Source organism: Panthera tigris, chromosome A2 (assembly GCF_018350195.1).
Source record: "Panthera tigris isolate Pti1 chromosome A2, P.tigris_Pti1_mat1.1, whole genome shotgun sequence".
Classification (NCBI taxonomy): domain Eukaryota; kingdom Metazoa; phylum Chordata; class Mammalia; order Carnivora; family Felidae; genus Panthera; species Panthera tigris.
This window is the reverse complement of record NC_056661.1, coordinates 153,497,227-153,516,381: the sequence shown is the minus strand read 5'-3', so window position 1 is coordinate 153,516,381 and position 19,155 is coordinate 153,497,227. Positions and strand designations below refer to the sequence as shown.

General features: G+C 44.2%; 1 protein-coding gene across 6 annotated transcripts in view; it reads left to right on the top strand.

Annotated features, from left to right (window-relative positions):
- Nucleotides 1-287: 287 nt before the first annotated feature.
- The window catches only part of SLC37A3 (solute carrier family 37 member 3), a 53,279-nt gene continuing 34,411 nt past the window's right edge, over nucleotides 288-19,155 (top strand). For 4 of the 6 annotated variants that reach the window (XR_006213267.1, XM_042973601.1, XM_042973585.1 and 1 more), the window contains exons 1-4: nucleotides 288-348; nucleotides 8,716-8,877; nucleotides 10,278-10,386; nucleotides 16,543-16,635. Coding sequence is in view for 5 of the 6 variants with exons in the window: in XM_042973601.1 (XP_042829535.1) it covers nucleotides 8,789-8,877; nucleotides 10,278-10,386; nucleotides 16,543-16,635 (291 nt within the window). In the remaining variant the exon portion in view is untranslated. Of the gene's footprint in view, nucleotides 349-2,938; nucleotides 3,089-8,715; nucleotides 8,878-10,277; nucleotides 10,387-16,542; nucleotides 16,636-17,696; nucleotides 17,927-19,155 lie in introns of those variants that run through there. The other 2 variants (XM_042973581.1, XM_042973594.1) reach the window with 2 other exon arrangements.

The window sequence follows — 19,155 nt, the reverse complement described above, 5'->3', positions numbered from 1 at the left end:
TTTCTACAAAAACAAAGAACAGAATAAAGCTTTTCTGGAAAAAAAAAGATGCCCTATATAGCAATTCTGCCCAGATCATTATATATTATCTCTCACTGTCTTTTTCCAGCTGACACTCCTGGCCGTCATCCGTCCCCCAGCCCAACAGCCAGGTTCACCGAGGCCTTCCCTCTCCCTTCCGCCGTCACCTAGGCGTCCCGCAGGTGAAGCGGCGCGGTCGGACTACAACTCCCAGCATGCCCCCCGGGAGGGGCGGGTCACGTGAGCGTCCGGAAACCCTGGCTGCCGGGGCGCGGGTGAGGTGGCGGCGGGGACGACGGGCTGCGGGCAGCGGAGCGGAGCGAGCGGGTCAGTGGGCCGCAGCGCGGCGACTACGGCGCGGTCTCGGATGCGCGAGCCGCGGCGCGTGGGGCGCGACCGAGGAGGGGCCGGCGCCCGGCTCCGGGCGAGGTGTGCGGGCGCCGCCCGCGAGGGTGGTCCGAGGGGCTTCCAGGGGACGGGAGCGCGATGCGGAGGCGCGGGTGCGGGTGCGGGTGCGGGTGGGGGCGGCCGGTGGGTGTGGCGCCGAGGGCCGGGCGGGCCGCCGCTCCCCTCCGGCCCGGGCCCGGCTCCTCGGTCTCGGGAGTGCGGGGCCGGGCGGGGCCGGCGAGGACCCCAGCGGCAGGAGAGCGGGAGGATCCGGGAGGGCCCCCGCGGGGAGTAGGGCCCGGCCGCGCGCCACGAGGGCTCTTGTCCCGGAAAAGGGCTGCAGTTTAGACCGGGTGAAGGGATGCTTTTCAGGTGGGGTGCGAAGGAAGGCAGGCTTTTGGAAAAGATGCGCCGAGGCCAAAGAGGGAGGGTCTTAGTGGAATAGCTGGGTTTTGTATGCTGCTAACTGCTGTGGCCTCAGTCGAGGAATTTGGTCACATTACGTATTCGTCATTCTCTCGGGATTCTTATTTGCAGAATGTGGTCTGTTTATTCTCACTTTTGACAGGGGATAATGGGAACGTGGCTACAGGGCTTTTGGCGTTTCCTGAAGTATGAGATTGTAGATGATCTCATGGTAACTTGTGACTGAATGCTTGTAGGGAGAAGAGTATGTTCCCGGGGTGAGTGAAATCTGAATCCCAGTTGCCGCCTTTCTTCAGTGTCTTGGTGCTGAATTATTTCTTTGCCATTTGTTGGATGTTCCTATATTAGGAGCTCTCTAAAATTGTCTCATTTAATCTTTTCTTTTTTTTAAGTTTGTTTATTTTGAGAGAGAGAGAGAGAGAGAGAGAGAGAGAGAGAACATAAGTGGAGGAGGGGCAGAGAGAGAGGAGAGAGAGAATCCCAAGCAGGCTCCACACTGTCCGCTCAGAGCCGGATGCGGGGCTTGAACTCATGAATCATGAGGTCATGATCTGAGCTGAAACCAAAAGCCGGATGTTTAACTGACTGAGCCACCCAGGCGCCCCCTAATTTAATTCTTAAATGAGGAAAATCGAGGCTCAGAGAAGTTAATTAAGTGGAGGGTCTATGGTTCCAGCTCCAACTTTAATGCCTTTTTGTGGGTCACATGTGGTTTCAAAGAACATAATTCTTCTGTTGACCTTTCGTTTCCTTTTTTTTTTTTTTTTTAAATGTTTTTGTTTTTGAGAGAGAGAGAGAGAGAGCGCAGAGGAGGGTCAGAGAGAGCAAGATGCAGGATCCGAAGCTCGCTCCTTGCAGACAGTGGAGAGCCCGACGCGGGGCTCAAACTCACGAACCGTGAGATCATGACCTGAGCTGAAGTCGGACACTTAGTGGACTGAGCCACCCAGGCACCTCGGCCTTTCATTTTCATTAGAAAATGACCCTGAAACAGTAATTTTATAAAATTGAAGTCGGTGCAACGTGTTGTTTCTTTCTAGATGTCAGAATCAAGTGTATTATCGAAGGTTCCGTTTTGCCCACTGATAAAATGAAATGTCGCAGCAGTAACCGTTAACTGGCATATGAGTCTTTTGTTTAGGAGAAGGAAAGTTGTTGTTGTTGTTGTTGTTGTTTGTTTTTTTTTTGTTTTTGTTTTGTTTTAAGTACAATCTACCCCTCAATGTGGAACTCGACCCCAGACCCCAAGATCAAGAGTCACATGCCAGCCAGGCACACCGAGAGGGAAAGGTTTTTATCTTGAAAACTAGTTGTCTTTGGAATATGTTTACGATGGGTAGGAAGAATGTAGTTTTAGGAACCCTGGAATAAGACAAGAGAATTTTACAGGGAAGTGCTAGGTACTTTACATCTGTGGTAATGAAACAATTTAAGAAGAGACAAAAATTACAGAAGGCTTGAGTTTTGAGTGAAAGGATTTGTGTGGTACAGATACATGGCTTCAAATGGGATGGTGTGGGATGAAAAAGTTACTTGTGTCAAACATTGAGGTGCTAAATTACAACACACACAATACTGTCAAAATAATTGAACTCAGCTATGCATTCATTACTCTTCCACTCTACCTTTTTCTGTTTTAGTACACACCATCTTTTGACTTTGCAAATGTAAAAACTGAAGTCTGAAGAGTGAAGTAATTGCCCATCTAATGTCCTTCTCATTTGAGAATAGTAATAGTGTAACCACTATTACTAATAGGTGGGGTTTTTTTTCCCCCCATTCAGGATTTCTACTTCTAAGCTTAAGGTGAGATATTTCTAATCGCTGTGTTTTACCCAACTTCAGATATTTTAGCCTTTTTTTCTTATATAGTATAGCATAGAGACTAGGGTCAGGTCTGGGTTTGAGTGCTCGCTTCCTCTGTTAAGAGATACTACTTTATAAAATGTGTTTTCTTATTTATAAGATGTGAGAACTAAATACAGTAACGCAAGGCAAGTACCTAGCACGGTGCCTGGTGCTTCGAGAGTATTCGGTGTTGGTTATGGTCAAAGAATTCATTCGTGCACAAAATCTTTACAGATCATTCTAAATGCTCTACTAGGTGCCAGAGATATAGCCGTGGACTGAAGACAGATGAGGCCGTTCTTTTGTGGAGCTTACAGCTGAACAACACACACGTAAACCGTTAAACCAGATAATTTGATTGGGAACAATGCTATGAAAGGAAGAAGCAGAGACAGAGGGGAGACAGGTAACTGAGTAACGGCCCCGGCCATTGTCCATTGTAGACGGGGCGATCAGGGCACACCACTGAGGGAGATGATTTGAGGATGAGCCAAGAAAAGGAAAGGGCAAACCATTCGCAAAGAACCAGCAGAAAAGCATTTCAGGCAGCGGAACAGCAAATGCAAAGACCCCAAGCAAGGAAGGGCTCAGGGACAAGAAAAGAATTCGGTGTGGGGACGTTGTAGCGAGTGTGGAGGTGTGGTACTGGCGAGGGTGGGGAGGAGGGAAATGGGCTAGCTCCTTGCTGTGTCGAAGTGTGGCTAGCTTCGTGGTGGCAAAGGATGGGGAACCACCCAGATGTCCGGTGGGAGATTGGAATGTGGTGACCCTGTAGGTGCAGATAGGGGCAGATCTCCCACCTCTGACAAGTGAAGAAAAGAAAACGGTGCAGAATAGTGTGTCGTATGCTCCTTTGTGTACGTGTGAGTGAGGAGCTATGCCTGGAGTGGATGCACAGGCATGGATTCTGCAGGGATGCAAAGAAACCTGTAAGGGCACGGGGTGATGAGATCAGAGAGGGAGACGTCACTCTCTGGTACCCCTTCGATGTCTTTTGAATTTTCTGCCTTATGCATGCATGACCTACTGACAATCAATAAAACAATTAAAAAAGAAACACCCACTCTCTCAAAAGGCATTGCTCAGGCAGTCACCTCCTTTATCCTTAGCCTCCTTTTGCAAACCACAGCTGTCCAGTTCACTGCTCTCCTCCCCTTAACCTTCCAATTTTACTGCAGAGGACTGGGGTAGTCAGGCTTTGAAGGGCGTGGCAAATTGTTTTGTATTTTTATCTGAGTCTTGGGAAGCTATCAGTGTGTTTTAAGCAGAGGGTGAGAGCTGGTTTATGTCTTAAGATATGTTTCTGGCCGATGTGTGTAGAATGAGTTGGGGGCAGGGTAGACAGAAGTGGTGAAACCCTGCCGAAGGCTTTCGGGGTAGGCTTGGTGGGGGATGGGTGGCTAATCTTGGTGGTGGCAGTGGGGATGGAGAGAGGAGGAATACTTCGGGATGTATTTTGGAGGTAATTAGTGATGGGTTGGTTGTGGAAGCTGAGAGAGAGAAAAGGAAAAATGAAGGATAAGTCCTGGTTACCTTGGGCAACTTGGGGGAATGGTAGTATCATTTATGAGGTGGGGGGTACTGGGGGAGGAATCAGTTTTGAGGGAGGAAGTGAAGCATCTTGCTTCAGGTACACGAGGCATATCAATTGGACAGTTGGCTGGACTGTCGGCAACTCTGGAGGGTCCGAGTTAGAGCCATTGTTCTGGGCGTCGACAGAAAGCCGTCGCGCTGGTTGAGAGAGAAGTGTGGAATTGTCTTAGAGGTTGAGAGAACAGAATCATTAGGGAAGTGTAGTCATGCTGGGCAGTGTTGCATGCCCTTTGAGGTTTGTGGTTTTGAATCTAAAAAGTGAAATCAGCCTGCCTGTGTGATTTTTCTCCGGCAAACTGCAGCCGCTTGGGAACAGGGTGGGTGGACAGAGGCAAGAAAAAAAGGCCCATAAGGGAGTTTGATTCTAAGTTACTGAGGAAGGAACTGAGGACAAGGGAGGGTAACGGATGATGGGAAAATGGTGAGGTGACTGAATTGGGAGCTTTGCTGAGGTAAAATGACTGGTGAGTGGGAAGTAGGAGAGCAAGGAGTTTTCTGGAAGGGAAGAAAGTTGGGTGTTTGAAATCTGCCTGGGGGAGGTGATGTAGTTACTGGATGGGGTTTTTATTGTGGAAAACCTCTATAAAAGTGTGGGTTATTATAGAGGAAAAGATGGGTGGTGAAGAGGACTGGGGAGTGATAGATGAGCCACCAGGATATTGCACGGAGACCGAAGCAGTGGCAGAAGACAAGCGGGGCAAGCGCTGTCTGTAGCGACAGCGGAGCGCCGGGAGGTCAGTAGGTGACAGGGCTGAGGGGCAGCGGGCAGTAGAGCCCCCGGCATGAGCTCAGAGAAGCTGATTGGGGCAGGGTGAGGACTGGGTCAGAGGACGTGGCCGTGCGGGCCGAGATGCTTTCCGCGGGCCATCTGTCCTACCAGCCTTCCCCCTTCCGCTTTGTGGTCCGTGTCTCCCACAGCATTCCTGGTACAGGACAGCCTGAACTCTTACTGCTGTGGGGTGGAAATGGGCTCCGAACATCTATAGAAAGTAACCGTTTTGGAACGCTTTATATTCCAAGGCATTGTTTTATAAGGGGGAGATTACCTTCCGTCTGGACACGTTGCATGTCTTTTATTCAGCGTTGATCGCACAATGCAGAGTGTCTCATTCTGGAAAATACCTTGTATGTGTGATCTTCTAGGGCTCAAAAAAGCTTCATCACAAATCAGATGAGTTCATGATTATGAACTGGTTTTGAAAAGGAGTGAGCACGGCTCAGTGATTCTGGACACTTTTTGATGGCAGGGATCTTATTTTTACTAAGTTTTGTTTTTAAAAGCTAATTCTTGTTCTCATATGATAGTTGTATATTCAGTATCCATTGAGAAAATGCTAAATGAATTTAGCTAAATGCTACTTTGAATTTAGAAGTACTTAAATGAATTTTGGTTTTATTAATTATGACAGCATTTACCTACACTTGGAAAATGTTAGACTAGAGCAGTAAAGAAAATGGTCTTCAGAAAGTAGAATGTGCTTGATGGAATCAGACTTGGCAAAAACTCTCAGCACTTTCCCAGGGTCACAGAGCTCACAGATGATTAGAAATCGCTTCTGTGATGTAGAGAATAGAAGTGCAAGGTATTATTATTATTAATTATTGTAATTACTTACGACCAGATGTTATAATAGTATTCATTTTAAATGGCATCCTGCCAGCAGCAGGTGATTACCTAAAACTATTTTCCTGGTGTACTTATTAAGCTTTTTCTCTCATGTCACGGAACTAAGGAAAAGGTGGTTGATTAGAAATGAAATCCAGATGGTCTCAAACAGCTCGGTAGTCATTTAAAGTTATTAATGTAACTGCAGAGCCTTGAAATACACAACCATTATTGCCAAAGCAACGTAATCCCAATCTGTTGGAGCATACATTTTTGGAATTATTTTACCTGATAAATTACTGAATTTCATAACTCTTATCAGCATACTGTTTTGAGGTGTGAATGTATGCGTTCAGTTCAAAGAGCTACAATTTACACAAAGCTTTGAGTTCCACTGGGTTTCATGTTTAATTTAGGGGATGGAGGTAAATTTAGCAGTAACACTAATAGCTCTCGGGTTCGTAACTTTCTGGAATTACAGACAGAAAGTTTATTACGTTTTGTAAGTGGAATTTTAAAATCCTACTCGGCTCATTATTTTGTGAACATTTTTCAGGGAGAAAGATGAAATGAAATTAGCTACATTCTGCTGTGGGCTTGATTAATCCTGGGCAGATCGGTGGCTAAAATAATTATCTTAATAATACCTTACTTACATTCATTGTTTATTTTAGTCTTATGACTCTCAAAAGAGACAGGACATTTTATAGACTACCACATGCGATTCATAGAGATTGGAGTGTCCAGAGGCTTATAGCCAGTAAGTCAAACAGCTATAATGTCTAACCACCTCACCTTTGTAGCTTTTATCCAAAAGTTTCAGGAGTGGCCAACTGGTGGGTCTGTCAGCATGTACGGTTTGGCTACCTCTCCTAAACTGTGGCTGGTGAAAACATGAGTCTAATAGAAGTTACAAGGCACACAGCCTTGAAAGCAAAGCCCTGTGACTTGCTAATTTCAGTATTGGGAGCTCTTGAGTTTGTCTCCTACCTCAACTATTGCAGTACATGTAGCATACAGGTCATCTTGTTAATTTAACTTTATTTTTTCTTAATAAGCAAGTGAATTACAAGACTTTACCAATGCTGTGGATGTTTTTCCCTTCTGATTATAAAAGTAATATATACTTTTATTGTAGATTTTTTAGGAAAGCATTTAGAAAATTAAAATTACCCGTAATCCTACTACGCAGAGAGAGCTAGTGTATTCCCTATTTATTTGTAAATATTATGTAAACATAGAGTTGAGTTGATGACATTTATAAGTCATATCTTACTTTTTTTTTTTTTTTGTAAGTCATCTATGCCTAATGTGGACTTGAACTCACCACCCCAAGATCAAGAGTCATACGCTTTACTGACTGAGCCAGCCAGGCACCCCATTTCTTCCTTTTTTCACTTGCCATTTTCTCATGTCACTAAAAAGCCTTAATTCTTCATGTCAAATGATTATAAAATATTCAGCTATATGGATATACCATAGTTTATTTAATCATTCCTCTTTTAATTGCATATTCAGGTTGTCTCTGCAGACTTATAAGTGGAGACATTAAATTTTAGATGCTTACTCTGCGCTTAATTCTTGGGTATTAGAGCATGGATGCGGCTTTCAGAGAGAACCAAGGAGAAGTGAGAGAAAGCAGTGGAGACAGAGGGCATGGGAGTGGCCCTGCCTCTTTACCCATTTCCTTACGACTGACACAAAGTTCGTTTCTTTAACATAAAAAAAGCTTCTTTGAAATACTGTGAAAGCTACCTTTGTTTATAGAGCTGAATGCATCTTGTATTTCTTTAGGGATAGGTCCCTGGAAATAGAATTTTTTTTTTAACCTTTATTTTTGAGAGACAGCATGTGAGCAGAGAGAGGAGCAGAGAGGAGCAGAGAGAGAGGGAGACACAGAATGCGAAGCAGGCTCCAGGCTCCGAGCTGTCAGCACAGAGCCTGACGCGGGGCCCTAACTTACGAACTGTGGGATCATGACCCGAGCCGAAGTTGGCTGCTCAACCGACTGAGCCACCCAGGTGCCCCGGAAATAGAATTTTTGTGTCAAAGCTCTTAATGACTATGGCCAGATTGTCTTCTGTAATACTACATTTTACCTCCATCAGCAGTATATGAGAGTTTAGGAGTCATTAGACCTTGAACTACATTGAGCACAATCTTTTTTAACTATATAAGCGTTTTCTTGCCTTAATTAATATTTCTTGTATTGCTGACCAATTGGAGCTTTTATTTGATAAATTAAATAGACATTTCATTTCTTCTGAGTTGTCTATTCATTTCCTTTCCTCATTTTTCTGTCAGAATTAGTGATTTTCTTTTCTTTAAGATTTTGTTTTATTTTAAAGTTTATTTTTTTAAGAGAGAGAGAGAGGGGGAGAGAATATCCCAAGTAAGCACCAGGCTCCATGCTGAGCCTGACTTGGGGCTTGATCTCATGACTGTGAGGTCAAGACCTGAGCCAGAATCGAGTCGGACACTTAACCTTCTGAGCCACCCAGGCAGCCCTGCGATTTTATTTAAGTACTCACAACCCTGAGATCAGGAGTCACACCTTCTTCCAACTGAGTCAGCCAGCTGGCCTTGAATTAGTGGTTTTCTTACCAGTTTGTATGAGAATTCTTTCTGTTAGTATGCAGTCTTTTGTCAAGGATTTTTCTTTTTAAGGACTTGTTATAAAACATAGTTATCAATCTAGTTTTCTGGTGTCAGCTAGCCCATGTGATTTTTTTCAAGGCCTGATAATATGCTGACTGGTTATAAGTCTAAATAATTCAGTTTTTAGATTAACTGCCTATTTTAAGTAATGTTGATAATGCGTTTTGTCTTTCCAGAAAGAAGAAGTGATGTAAATAATTCACTGTCCAAACTTTGAGGTCAGAGGTGAGAAGGAAGGTCAGGAAGACTATGGCCTGGCCAAATATTTTTCAAAGAGGAACTTTGTTCTCCCGATTCAGCCATCATCACGTTGTTGTGTTCTTGCTCACCTTCTTCAGGTATGTGGATGGATTGCTAAAACTGTTCTCTTGTGTGTTTTGGTTTGTTTGTTTGTTTGTTTGGGAGAGGTACTTACTGCGTGGCAAGTGTTGAATGCATGAGTTGGCATGGGCTTATGAACTGGCTAGTTATTCTTTCTGTTGTACTTTTTGGTAGCCCCGTGGGCAATGTTTGCCCATATTTGGCCAAAATGTTTGGCATTTTTGGTTGTCCCACTGGGGGAAGGGGTGCCACTTGGAGTGGATAGAGACCAGCGATGCTGCTACAGACCCTACGGTGCACAGGCTGGCCTCCCACAACAGAGAATTTTCAGGGCCCAAAATGTCAGTAGTGCCACAGTTGAGAAACTGTGGTTTAACATGAAATTCTTTCTTTACTAAAACCAGGAGCTTCAGAACACAGGATGCACGTGTTCAGGATATGCCCTGTGCATCCTTGAGAAGTAAAGTAAAAATTGTATGAGACAATTGTAAGGAGCGTGACCAAGGAATCATCAGTATTTGTGATTCTGTGGTCCTCAGTGGCTCTCTTTAGTGGTCCATAGATGACATAAACCAGGTTGTTTGGTTTTAGGAGCCATGTTACTTATAACCCTGTGGCTCAGCTGTTTTGATGATTTCTTCTGGGTAGATTTTCTTTTGTTAATCTTTATTGAAGGCACCACAAATGATGTGATAGGTTTGTTTGGTTGTTTTAAGGCAGAACTAGGAAATGGTTCTCTAATTGTGTAGCAGTTGATAGGTAGTTTTGGATGCTTTCTTTAGGGATAGCTGTTTGTTGGGGATGAGAGGAGGCATCAATATGAGGAAAAGACAGGACTCAAGAGAAAGCTACTGAGTGGCTAGTACAACAACAAGGGGCCAATGGTTGCTAAAGACTTAAAATTCTTTACAGAACTGCCTCCATGATTTAAAGTCGGTCGGGATCAATCACGTATCTGTCTTCTAGGTGGAGGGATAAGTTAGGAGTGAACACAGGGGCTTATATAAGAAGACTAGTTAAGTTTTTCTTTTTTAAAAAAAAAATTTTTTTTTAACATTTATTCATTTTTTGAGAAACAGAGTGTGAGTGGGGGAGGGGCAGAGAGAGAGGCAGACAGAGAGTCCGAAGCAGGCTCCAGGCTCTGGACGGAGAGCACAGAGCCCAATGCAGGATTCAAACTCACTGTGAGAACTGTGAGATCATGACCTGAGCTGAAGTCAGATGCTCAACCGACTGAGCCACCCAGGGACCCCCGGTTAAGTTTTTCTTTTGCTTGGCAGACTGTTTGAGTTGATAAAGCAAAACTTTTTTTTTTTTTTTAAGAGAAGAATTCTAAAATTGAATGAAACAAATGGGATTTTATTGAATGCCGTTTTCTTTGCTATTCATTCAGCTGTATTTCTTTTCTCTTTTGCAGTTATTCGTTGCTCCACGCATCAAGAAAAACTTTTAGCAATGTCAAAGTCAGTATCTCTAAGCAGTGGACCCCAAGTGCTTTTAACAAGTCCATTAGATTGCCTGTAGAGGTAAGTGGAACAAAGTGCTAGGACGGGTTCAGGAAGCGAGCCATGCCCACCCCGAAATTCCTCTGAAATTCTTCTAGTTTGTTTCATTCATCTGCTTAGGACTCTGAAACATGGCTGTTTCCTCTGGCATAAAATCCAAACTATTCTGCCTGATTTCTTAGCTTGCCCTGACTCAGACCTGTTTTACTTACCATTCTATCCAGCTGCTTTCTCATCGTTTTGAAGTGACACAGTTCTGGTGAGACTGTTTTTAATTGAGTTTCACAAGCACCTGTACTCATTTCTGCCTTTGAGATTTTGCTCATGTTCTTTTTTAGGCTCTTTCTCTTTTTTCCTTCCCATCTAAATCTGGCTTTTCCCTCTGTGGCAAGATAAAATGCCACTTTTTCTTCTTTTTTAGGTAATCTCTGCACCCAACGTGGGACTTGAACTTGCAACCCAGAGTCCAAAAGTCGCATGCTCCACCAACTGAGCCAGCCAGGCGCCCCTAAAATGCCACTTTTTCTATCAAATTTTTTCCTAGCTTCCACTAATTCCTCCCCCCCATCTGAACTATGTACGGAGTGTTACATAGTTTAATGTCTCAGTATTTAGGAACCTTGTGATTGTTTCATTTGTTTGTATCTTGCTTAAGAGTCTAGAAGTCAGGGAGTATGTATCCACTTCTTTGAATTCATTATGGATCAAGTGAATCCTTTGATGACCAGTTGGAATGGAGATGCTATTCTTTACGATACCCTATTTCAATATACAAATCCACTCCATGCATTATTTTAATGTTTTCATGTTTATTTTTCAGAGGGAGAGAGAGGAGAGAGAGAGACAGAGACACAGAGAGACAGAGAGACAGAGCATGAACGGGGGAGGGGCAGAGAGAGAGGGAGACACGGAATCTGAAACAGGCTCCAGGCTCAGAGCTGTCGGCACAGAGCCTGATGCGGGGCTCGAACTCATGCACCACAAGATCATGACCTGAGCTGAAACCAAGAGACAGACACTCAACTGACTGAGCCACCCAGGTGCCCCACTCCATGCATTCTTTACCACATTCCTTGAGTTGGATTATGTGGAATTGTAGATACATATTAATATTCTTGGCATGTCTTCTTTTTTTTTTAATTTTTAAAAATGTTTTTATTTATTTTTGAGACAGAGAGAGACAGAGCATGAGCAGGGGAGGGGCAGAGAGAGAGGGAGACACAGAATCTGAAGCAGGCTGCAGGCTCTGAGCTGTCAGCATAGAATTGGATGTGGAGCTTGAACTCATGAGCTGTGAGATCATGACCTGAGCTGAAGTCGGACGCTCAACCGACTGACCACCCAGGTGCCCCATAACAGGAACTTTTAAAAGCAAAGATGTTAGGAATAGAGGGTTAGATTTCACACTGAGTCTTGACAGTGCTGTGTGCTCCCTGAGTACATCTAAATGATCAAATGACTTGTCACAAACCTTGGAGTGCCCTTGAAGGGGTCATGTGCTCTAACCTCTCAACCAGTATAGATGCTTTCTTTGTCATTTTGAAAGATGATCACTCACCTTCTGCTTTAATACTTCTAGAAAGTTCTTTCTTATATTAGGGAAAAGTATTCTGCTGTTTAATTTTGATCTTGGGTTTTCTTCTGAGCCATTCATAGTGGTCGATTCCTGCTGCGTGACAGCCTGTTGAATATTCAGAGAAGACCTTTCTTCCTAAGTTTCTCTCATTTAGGCCAACGTGCATGGTTCCTTGAACTGTAGCGTAGTGGTGCTGTGTGCTGAATGTGATTTTGCGGGTGCAGTCTGATTAATATACAGAGCAACAGGATTTGATTTCGGCACTAAGTTTCTGGTTATGCTGCCTAAGGCTGCCTTTGTTTTTTAGGTACCTGAGTTTGGCCGCCCCCAAGACCACCCCCAGGTTTGATGATTCACCAAGAGGACTCACAGGACTCAGCTTATAGTCATATTCATAGCTGTGGATTATTACACTGAAAGGATACAGAGCAAAATCAGCAAAGGGAAAAGCACAGGCTGAGTTCTGGAGGAAGCCAGGTGCGAGCTTCCAAGAGGACTTTTTCAGTGGGGTCGTACAGGATGTATGTGATTCTTCCAGCAACAGGTTGTGACAACCTGTCTACCAGGGAAGGTTATTAGAGACTCAGTGCCCAGGGTTTTTATTGGGGACTGGTCACATAGGCACCTTGTGCCTGACATGGACAAAAATTCCAGACGCCTAGGAGGAAAGGTTCAGCGTAAACCACATTGTTTGTACAAACAGTTTAGGTACAGTGAACCACTCTTAGTAGGAAAGGATGGGAACACTCCCAAAATCCAAGTTCTCAGGTGCCAGCCAGGGGCCAAACTCACAAGTAGGTGTTTTTGAGGAGAACAGTCTCAGGCCTGCTCTGTTAACTCTTTATTGCCAGTAACCATGTTAACATTATTAGCTCTTGTGGGACTTGTATTAACTTTTCTGCTTAGGTGTTTATTTATTTACTTACTCCAATTGCTGCTAAAATAGATTTCACCATTCTGGTTTTTCAGAACTGTGGGTTAAGTACTTTGGATGGGTTGGTTATATAGAAGTCACGTTCAGACTTATCCTGGAGATCTTTGTATTTCCGTCTCTGCTGTCGTGGAGAGCAGTGCTGACCTTCCATTCCTTTCTTTACACTTTAAGGTCTGGGTTTTTTTCTTTCCTTTTCTTTCCTAAGCCTACTGCTGGGAGTGGAACAGCTGGGGTGATATGTACTTTTCACTCTTCCTGTGCTTCTGTGTCTGTAACTGTCAGCGCTAGCCTCCATTTGAGACTTGCTTTCTTGTCTGAAGTGGAAAGAGTTCTTAGAACCAGAAGTTTATGGGGCGCCAGAGTGGCTCAGTGGGTTAAGCATCTGACTCTTGATTTTAGCTCAGGTCATGATCTCACGGTTCATAAGATCGTGCTCCGTGTCGGGCTTTGCACTGACAGCATGGAGCCTGCTTGGGATTCTCCCTCCCTCTCTCTCTTTCTCTCTCTCTCTCTCTCTCTCTCTCTCTCTCTCTCTCTCTCTCTCTGCCCCTCCTCTGCTCATTCATGCTCTCTCGCTCTCTCTCAAAATAAATAAACTAAAAAAAAAAAAAAAAAAGAACCAGGGGTTTATGTAAAATTATTCTGAAAAATAGTTCGCTAACATAGCGTTAAACATTTAAGTGTCCTGAACAGCATCATCAAAAATTACTTATTATAGTTTTCATTTTAACGCATAGCTATCTTAGATGCTTTACAAAAAGAATTACACACAGTCTCTTCACCTGAGAATTTATCATGGATCCCACTGATATGGATGAACACTGAAAATAAGGAACAGAACATAAAATCTATGTTTAGAGATAGCAAGGAGGTAATGGTTAAATTTAATATTTGAGGACAACTTGACTGAAAATTGTAAGCAAGATTTTGTTCTATTAAATTAAAAACCCTTACCTCCCCAGACAGTACAGTCCTTCCATGAAAGCAGTGTGATTGAGTCCAAGCTGTCCAGGAGAGGGTAGCGGGACTCAGGGTGTCCTCAACACTGTCTCACGCTCATCCACAGCTGCTCTTCCCCAGCAGAATCTCACGGAAAGCGATAACCACTCACTGTGGTCAGAGAGCAGACCCCAGAACGGAAGTCAGCTTTAACTCATTCTCTGTGCACCACTTCAGGAAGCTCTTGTCAGTAGTTCCCCACCCCATGCCTCACCCTCACTCTGTGCTAAACATTCTTACTTAAGAAACCCCCACGCACACAATTGCATGCTTCCAGGAAGTGCCTCGGTGCTTAGTACAGCCCCTCCCCTCCACAACACGCGAAAACCTGACATGCATACAGGCCGGGGGAGGGGGGGCGGGGGTTCCCATGTTAATTGTATGTGCATGCAGGCCAGCTCAGCTACACCACTGCAGTGCATGGGATTTCACCGTGTGCAAGTCATTTCATTAAACACTGGGTGATTTGCTCTGTATGCATGGACCATTTCTCACTAGTATGCATCCTTCTGACAAGTCTGTCTGACTTCTGTTGTTGAAGGGAACTTTCTTTACTAGGCTTGTTCTCTTACCCTATTTTCTCTATCTTTCTGTTAGTCCTATTTTGTTTTTTGTTTTTGTTTTCTTTTTGTTTTCCACTTGTTAAGTAGACCATCAAAAGTATATTTCAGCTGAATTCTGGTAGTAAAGCAAAAGAAAGCTATTTGAAATCTGTCGGTTCTTGTGAAAGCCACACCTGCAGGGAGTTTTGGTGACCTCTTGAGAGAGTAAAGAAGGACTCCTGAAACTTGGGGCAGCTGTTTGAGGCCACTGTCTCTAGCTCACATTGATGTGTGCCCAACAGGGCTTGGTCCTGGGTCCTAATGAGCATCAGGGCGGAAGATTGTGGCCTGAGGCAAAATGACTCGAATTGGGGAACTTTAGGGCCCCACTTAGTGCATGGAAATACCGATCGATCATTGTGTGGGCTGCTCTTTTCTCTACGGTGACAGCGTGTGAGGTGTTGTTAAAGGAGCAAGACTGACGCCTGAAGCCACACAGAAATAAGTCCCAATCCTTTAGAATCACACTTTACGCATTCTTTTATAATTTGGGGATTTTACTTTCTGTTAAACATTTTTTTTCTTTATCGCTGATTGTGATTTTTCTCTTTAATATTCTAAAGTCAGAATTTCTTTCCTGTAACATCCCATCTCAGAAATCATTTATTCTAGGAGTTCTCTCAGTTTTTGGGTTGAGGACCCCAAAGAGTTTTTGGTTTTGTGGGTTTACATTTATAGATATTTTAGAAATTAAAACTGTTTTAGAAATTAAAACTGAGAAATTGAGGGGCGCCTGGGTGGCTCAGTCAGTTAAGTACCCCACTGCAGCTCAGGTCATGATCTCGCAGTCTGTGAGTTCGAGCCCCGTGTCGGGCTGTGTGCTGACAGCTCGGAGCCTGGAGCCTGCTTCAGATTCTGTGTCTCCCTCTCTTTCTTTCTCTATCTCACAAAAATAAATAAACATTGAAAAAATTTTTTTAAAAACCTGAGAAATTGGAAAAAACCCACCTCATCTCTTTTTTAGTTATTTTTTAAATGAATTAAGTAAACCCATAATGTGTTAACATAAATGACATTTTCTAAAAAATGAGTTTTCAAGACAAAAAAAATCACTTCATGAGGAGAATGACATTGATTTACATTTTTGCAAATCTCACATGTGGCTTAATAGAAGATAGTAGATTTTCAGTCTGCTTCTGAATTCAGTCTCTTGCCATCTGATCCTTTGAACTGTTCGAAGAGAATTTGGCCTTTCACAGGTACACAGTGGAAAGGGGAGAAGTACTTTAAGAGCTTTTTCAGCTGATTGTGGGCATGTGTCTTTGATAGTACACCAGAATTTGACAAGTGGCAATTTCTTAAAGGTTAGTTGCCGTGCGGAATCTGAAACTGTATCGATTAACTTTTTGTATGCTTATATTAAGATCCATTTGTCTGTCTTGTACTTTGAATGGATTTTGAAGTGACAGGATCATTTCGTTCTTTTTTGAGGACATATCTGCCAAATACCCAAATCTGAATAACTGTGGCTCCTCTGTCAGTCATTCTTCCAAGTAAAAAACCGTATTGTGGCTCGTACTTCACACACTGCACGGGTGCTCTTCCTCGGGACAGCCGTGGTGCCTGGATGCCTAGCACCGGCACACAGAATATTAGAGATAAGCGGACTCGAGGGCCGGATTTAATAAATTTAATACTTTTTGCTTCTCGCCAAATATTTGAGCATCTAGCACGTACCAAGGACATTCTTAAGTGAAATTGGCCTGTTTTTGTTTTTGTTTTCTTTTAACTGTGAGCATGGCCATAAAGAATATAGCGATTAATAGTAGGGTCTGGCGTAACGGCCTTGACTCATGCTGAGCCACGAGGAGTTTTACCCACCGCTGCATACGCGCCGTCAGTGCAAAAGAAGAAAAAAAGCAGCTCACATTTTCGTATTGTGCAAATAGCTTCGACCTTGCAAACCCTCTCATGTGTGTTTCCTTATCTACAGAGTGCTGATTTCCTCTGTGCAACCTCCCCAGGGCTCTGTGAGGGCGGGCAGAGGCCGTAGGTGCAGGTGCTTTGAGAGAGAGAAGGACTGACAGGTACCAGTGGGGACTGACCTGGCTCTTGTGTTGTTGTAGATCTGGAGCAGCAACCATTTGTTCCCCAGCGCAGAGGAGGCCACTCTTTTCCTTGGAACGCTGGACACCATTTTCCTCTTCTCTTATGCTGTGGTAAGTTTTAGAATTTGAGGGTTTTAGGTTGAGGAAGGATGTATATGGAAATGACTGCACACTTATGAAGTGTTTAAGGAATTCTAGAATTTCCTGACCCAGGAGAGTTCAGTTTTGCTGAAGTTTATATTTTGTGTCCTTCCCATCCATCTACCCAGCCATTCATTTATTTTTCATCCATCTGACAAATATTTACTGAGAACCTATCATGTGCCAGATACTTTTCTAGTCTGTGGGAGTTCATCAGTGAGCAACACAGGAAAAATCCCTAGCTTTATAAAGCTTACATTCTTGGGTGGGAGCTAAGGAGGACCAACAGTAACATACATAAGCAAATAAAGAGGATGGGTGGAGGTGATAGGTGCTGTGGAGGAGAATAAAGCAGGGAAAGGGGAATACATAGCCCCGGGTGGGAGTTGTAATTTAGGTAGGATGGCTGGGGAAGACCTCGGGTAGGAGGCTGTATTTGAGCCAAGACCTGATGTGAATGAGGTCTGGGTGATTATATCAGAGAGACAGGAAGTGAGGCCAGAGAAGGTATGGGGCTCAGACCTTTAGGGCTTTGGTCCCTTTGTTGGGGCTTTGACTTTAACGTTGAGTGAGATGGGAGCCATGGAAGGTTTTGCGCAGACGAGTGCTGGGATCTGCCCCATGTTTGTACAGGTGCACTTGCTGCCCTGGGTGACTGAACCAAGGGCAAAGGCAGAAACAGGGAGACAGGTTAGGCTCTTCCGGTTTTGAGGTGAAGGATGATGATGTCTCAGATCCAGGGTGGGGTAACAGAGGTGGGAAGAAGTAGATTTTACCTGTGTTCTGAAGGTAGAACCAATAATTCTTTTTCCTGTTGCGTGTGGAATATAAGAGAAAGAGAGGTGTCGAGAACAACTTTAGGGTAGAAGTATCATAGCAGAGTGGAGGACGGTGGGAGGGGTAGGCTTTGGGGGCAGTCTCTTTTAGACAGGTTACATGTGACATACCTATTATTGCCCAAAGGATGAAGAGTAGACATTTGATTATGTGAGTCTCGAGTAGAGGCTCAGCCTAGCGGTACAGATTTCAGAGTCTTTGGCATCTAGATAATTTTCAGTTAGGAGACGATGGAATCATCCAAGGAGCAGGTGAGGATAAAGAAGAGGTGCGACAACTGAGCCATGGGGCTTCTGTTATCTCGAGGCAGGGGACGTGAAGAATGGGCACGTGGGCAGAGGTGCAGCAGTCAAGGGGGAGAACCGAGAGATGGTGGTGTCCTGGGAGCCATACCAGCATGGCAGGCGCTAATTCTCTGTCCAAGGTAGTCGTCTTGGATCGGGCAGCTGGGATCTCTGGTTGCGGGAGCTGTGTGGTGGCGGCTGAGCTCAGGCCGCGGGGAGCATACTGTGAGCCGTCCGCGCTTTTCTCCCAGGGTCTGATTTCCTCTCTTGCAAATGTGTCCAGTTATAAAAAAGTCCTTTGATTACGAATATCCAGGTGATGTGAAACACCAAGTGAAAGTCCCAGAGTAATCTCTGAGTGTTTCTTTGGGCAATTATTGGCATATCTTTTCTTCAAAGAGGAAGCCTGTAGTAGTAGAAACAGTTGGAGCAGATCGTGGATCAATTAGCCTAACTCTTCACCCTGGGCATTTTGAGTAGGAAATCCCAATAACATGGTCATTCAGCTTTAGGTGGAGCACCCCCTGTGGGTGGAGCACTCCCTGGAGTGCTTGTCACTGAGCCTTTACGGTATATGTTAAGAAGCAGCATCGTCCAGTGCAAAGACCACCTCTACCACATTCAACTGGCTGTGTCATATTTGGTTTCCAAATGGAATTTAACCCTTTTTTTGATCTTTAGTTTCCTCTTCTCTAGAGTTGCGATCATACCTATCACTAGGATTCAGTAGGTTTAGGAGATAAAGGGGCCCCGAGCAGTCAGTGATCATGCTTCTTTATATCGAGCCGCATGTCCTTCTGGCGCTTCAGGCATCATGTAGGCATTTGGAATAACACAGAATAAATTGGTTCCCTCATCTGAAACATTGAGAGATTTTCTTCACCCCCTTTACTGTCTGTAGCATAAGACGTGTGAGTGGCAGCTATAGAACGTAGAATCTGAAGCTTACGGGTGTTTCTTTTGAAGTAGTGACAGGTCGACGATGAGACATACCGTCTGTTTTCTCTAGTATAGATACAGTCGGTGTGTCAGAAACACCTATACCTGGATTTAGGTTTTCAGTCAAGACATTTATTCCTTTTACATATTCATGGAAGAAACCCAGTGTATTGCCCTTGGCTCCTTAGTCTGCCTTGTGGCCGTGACCACCGGATTTTGATTCTTGCCGCTCAGTGGGAGGAGAGCAGGAGGCAGAACGTTTGTACTTATCTTCAACTAATTATTGGCTTTGTGCCCCTACGCTCCCTGCCTCGTGAAGTCATGAAGCCCAAGGGTCAGATTAAACAGGCAGTGCTTGTGCTCCAGAAGCTTCTGTTGTGCAGGACGCGTTGTGACACATCTTGATTTCAGAATGCAAACGGCGAAGTGT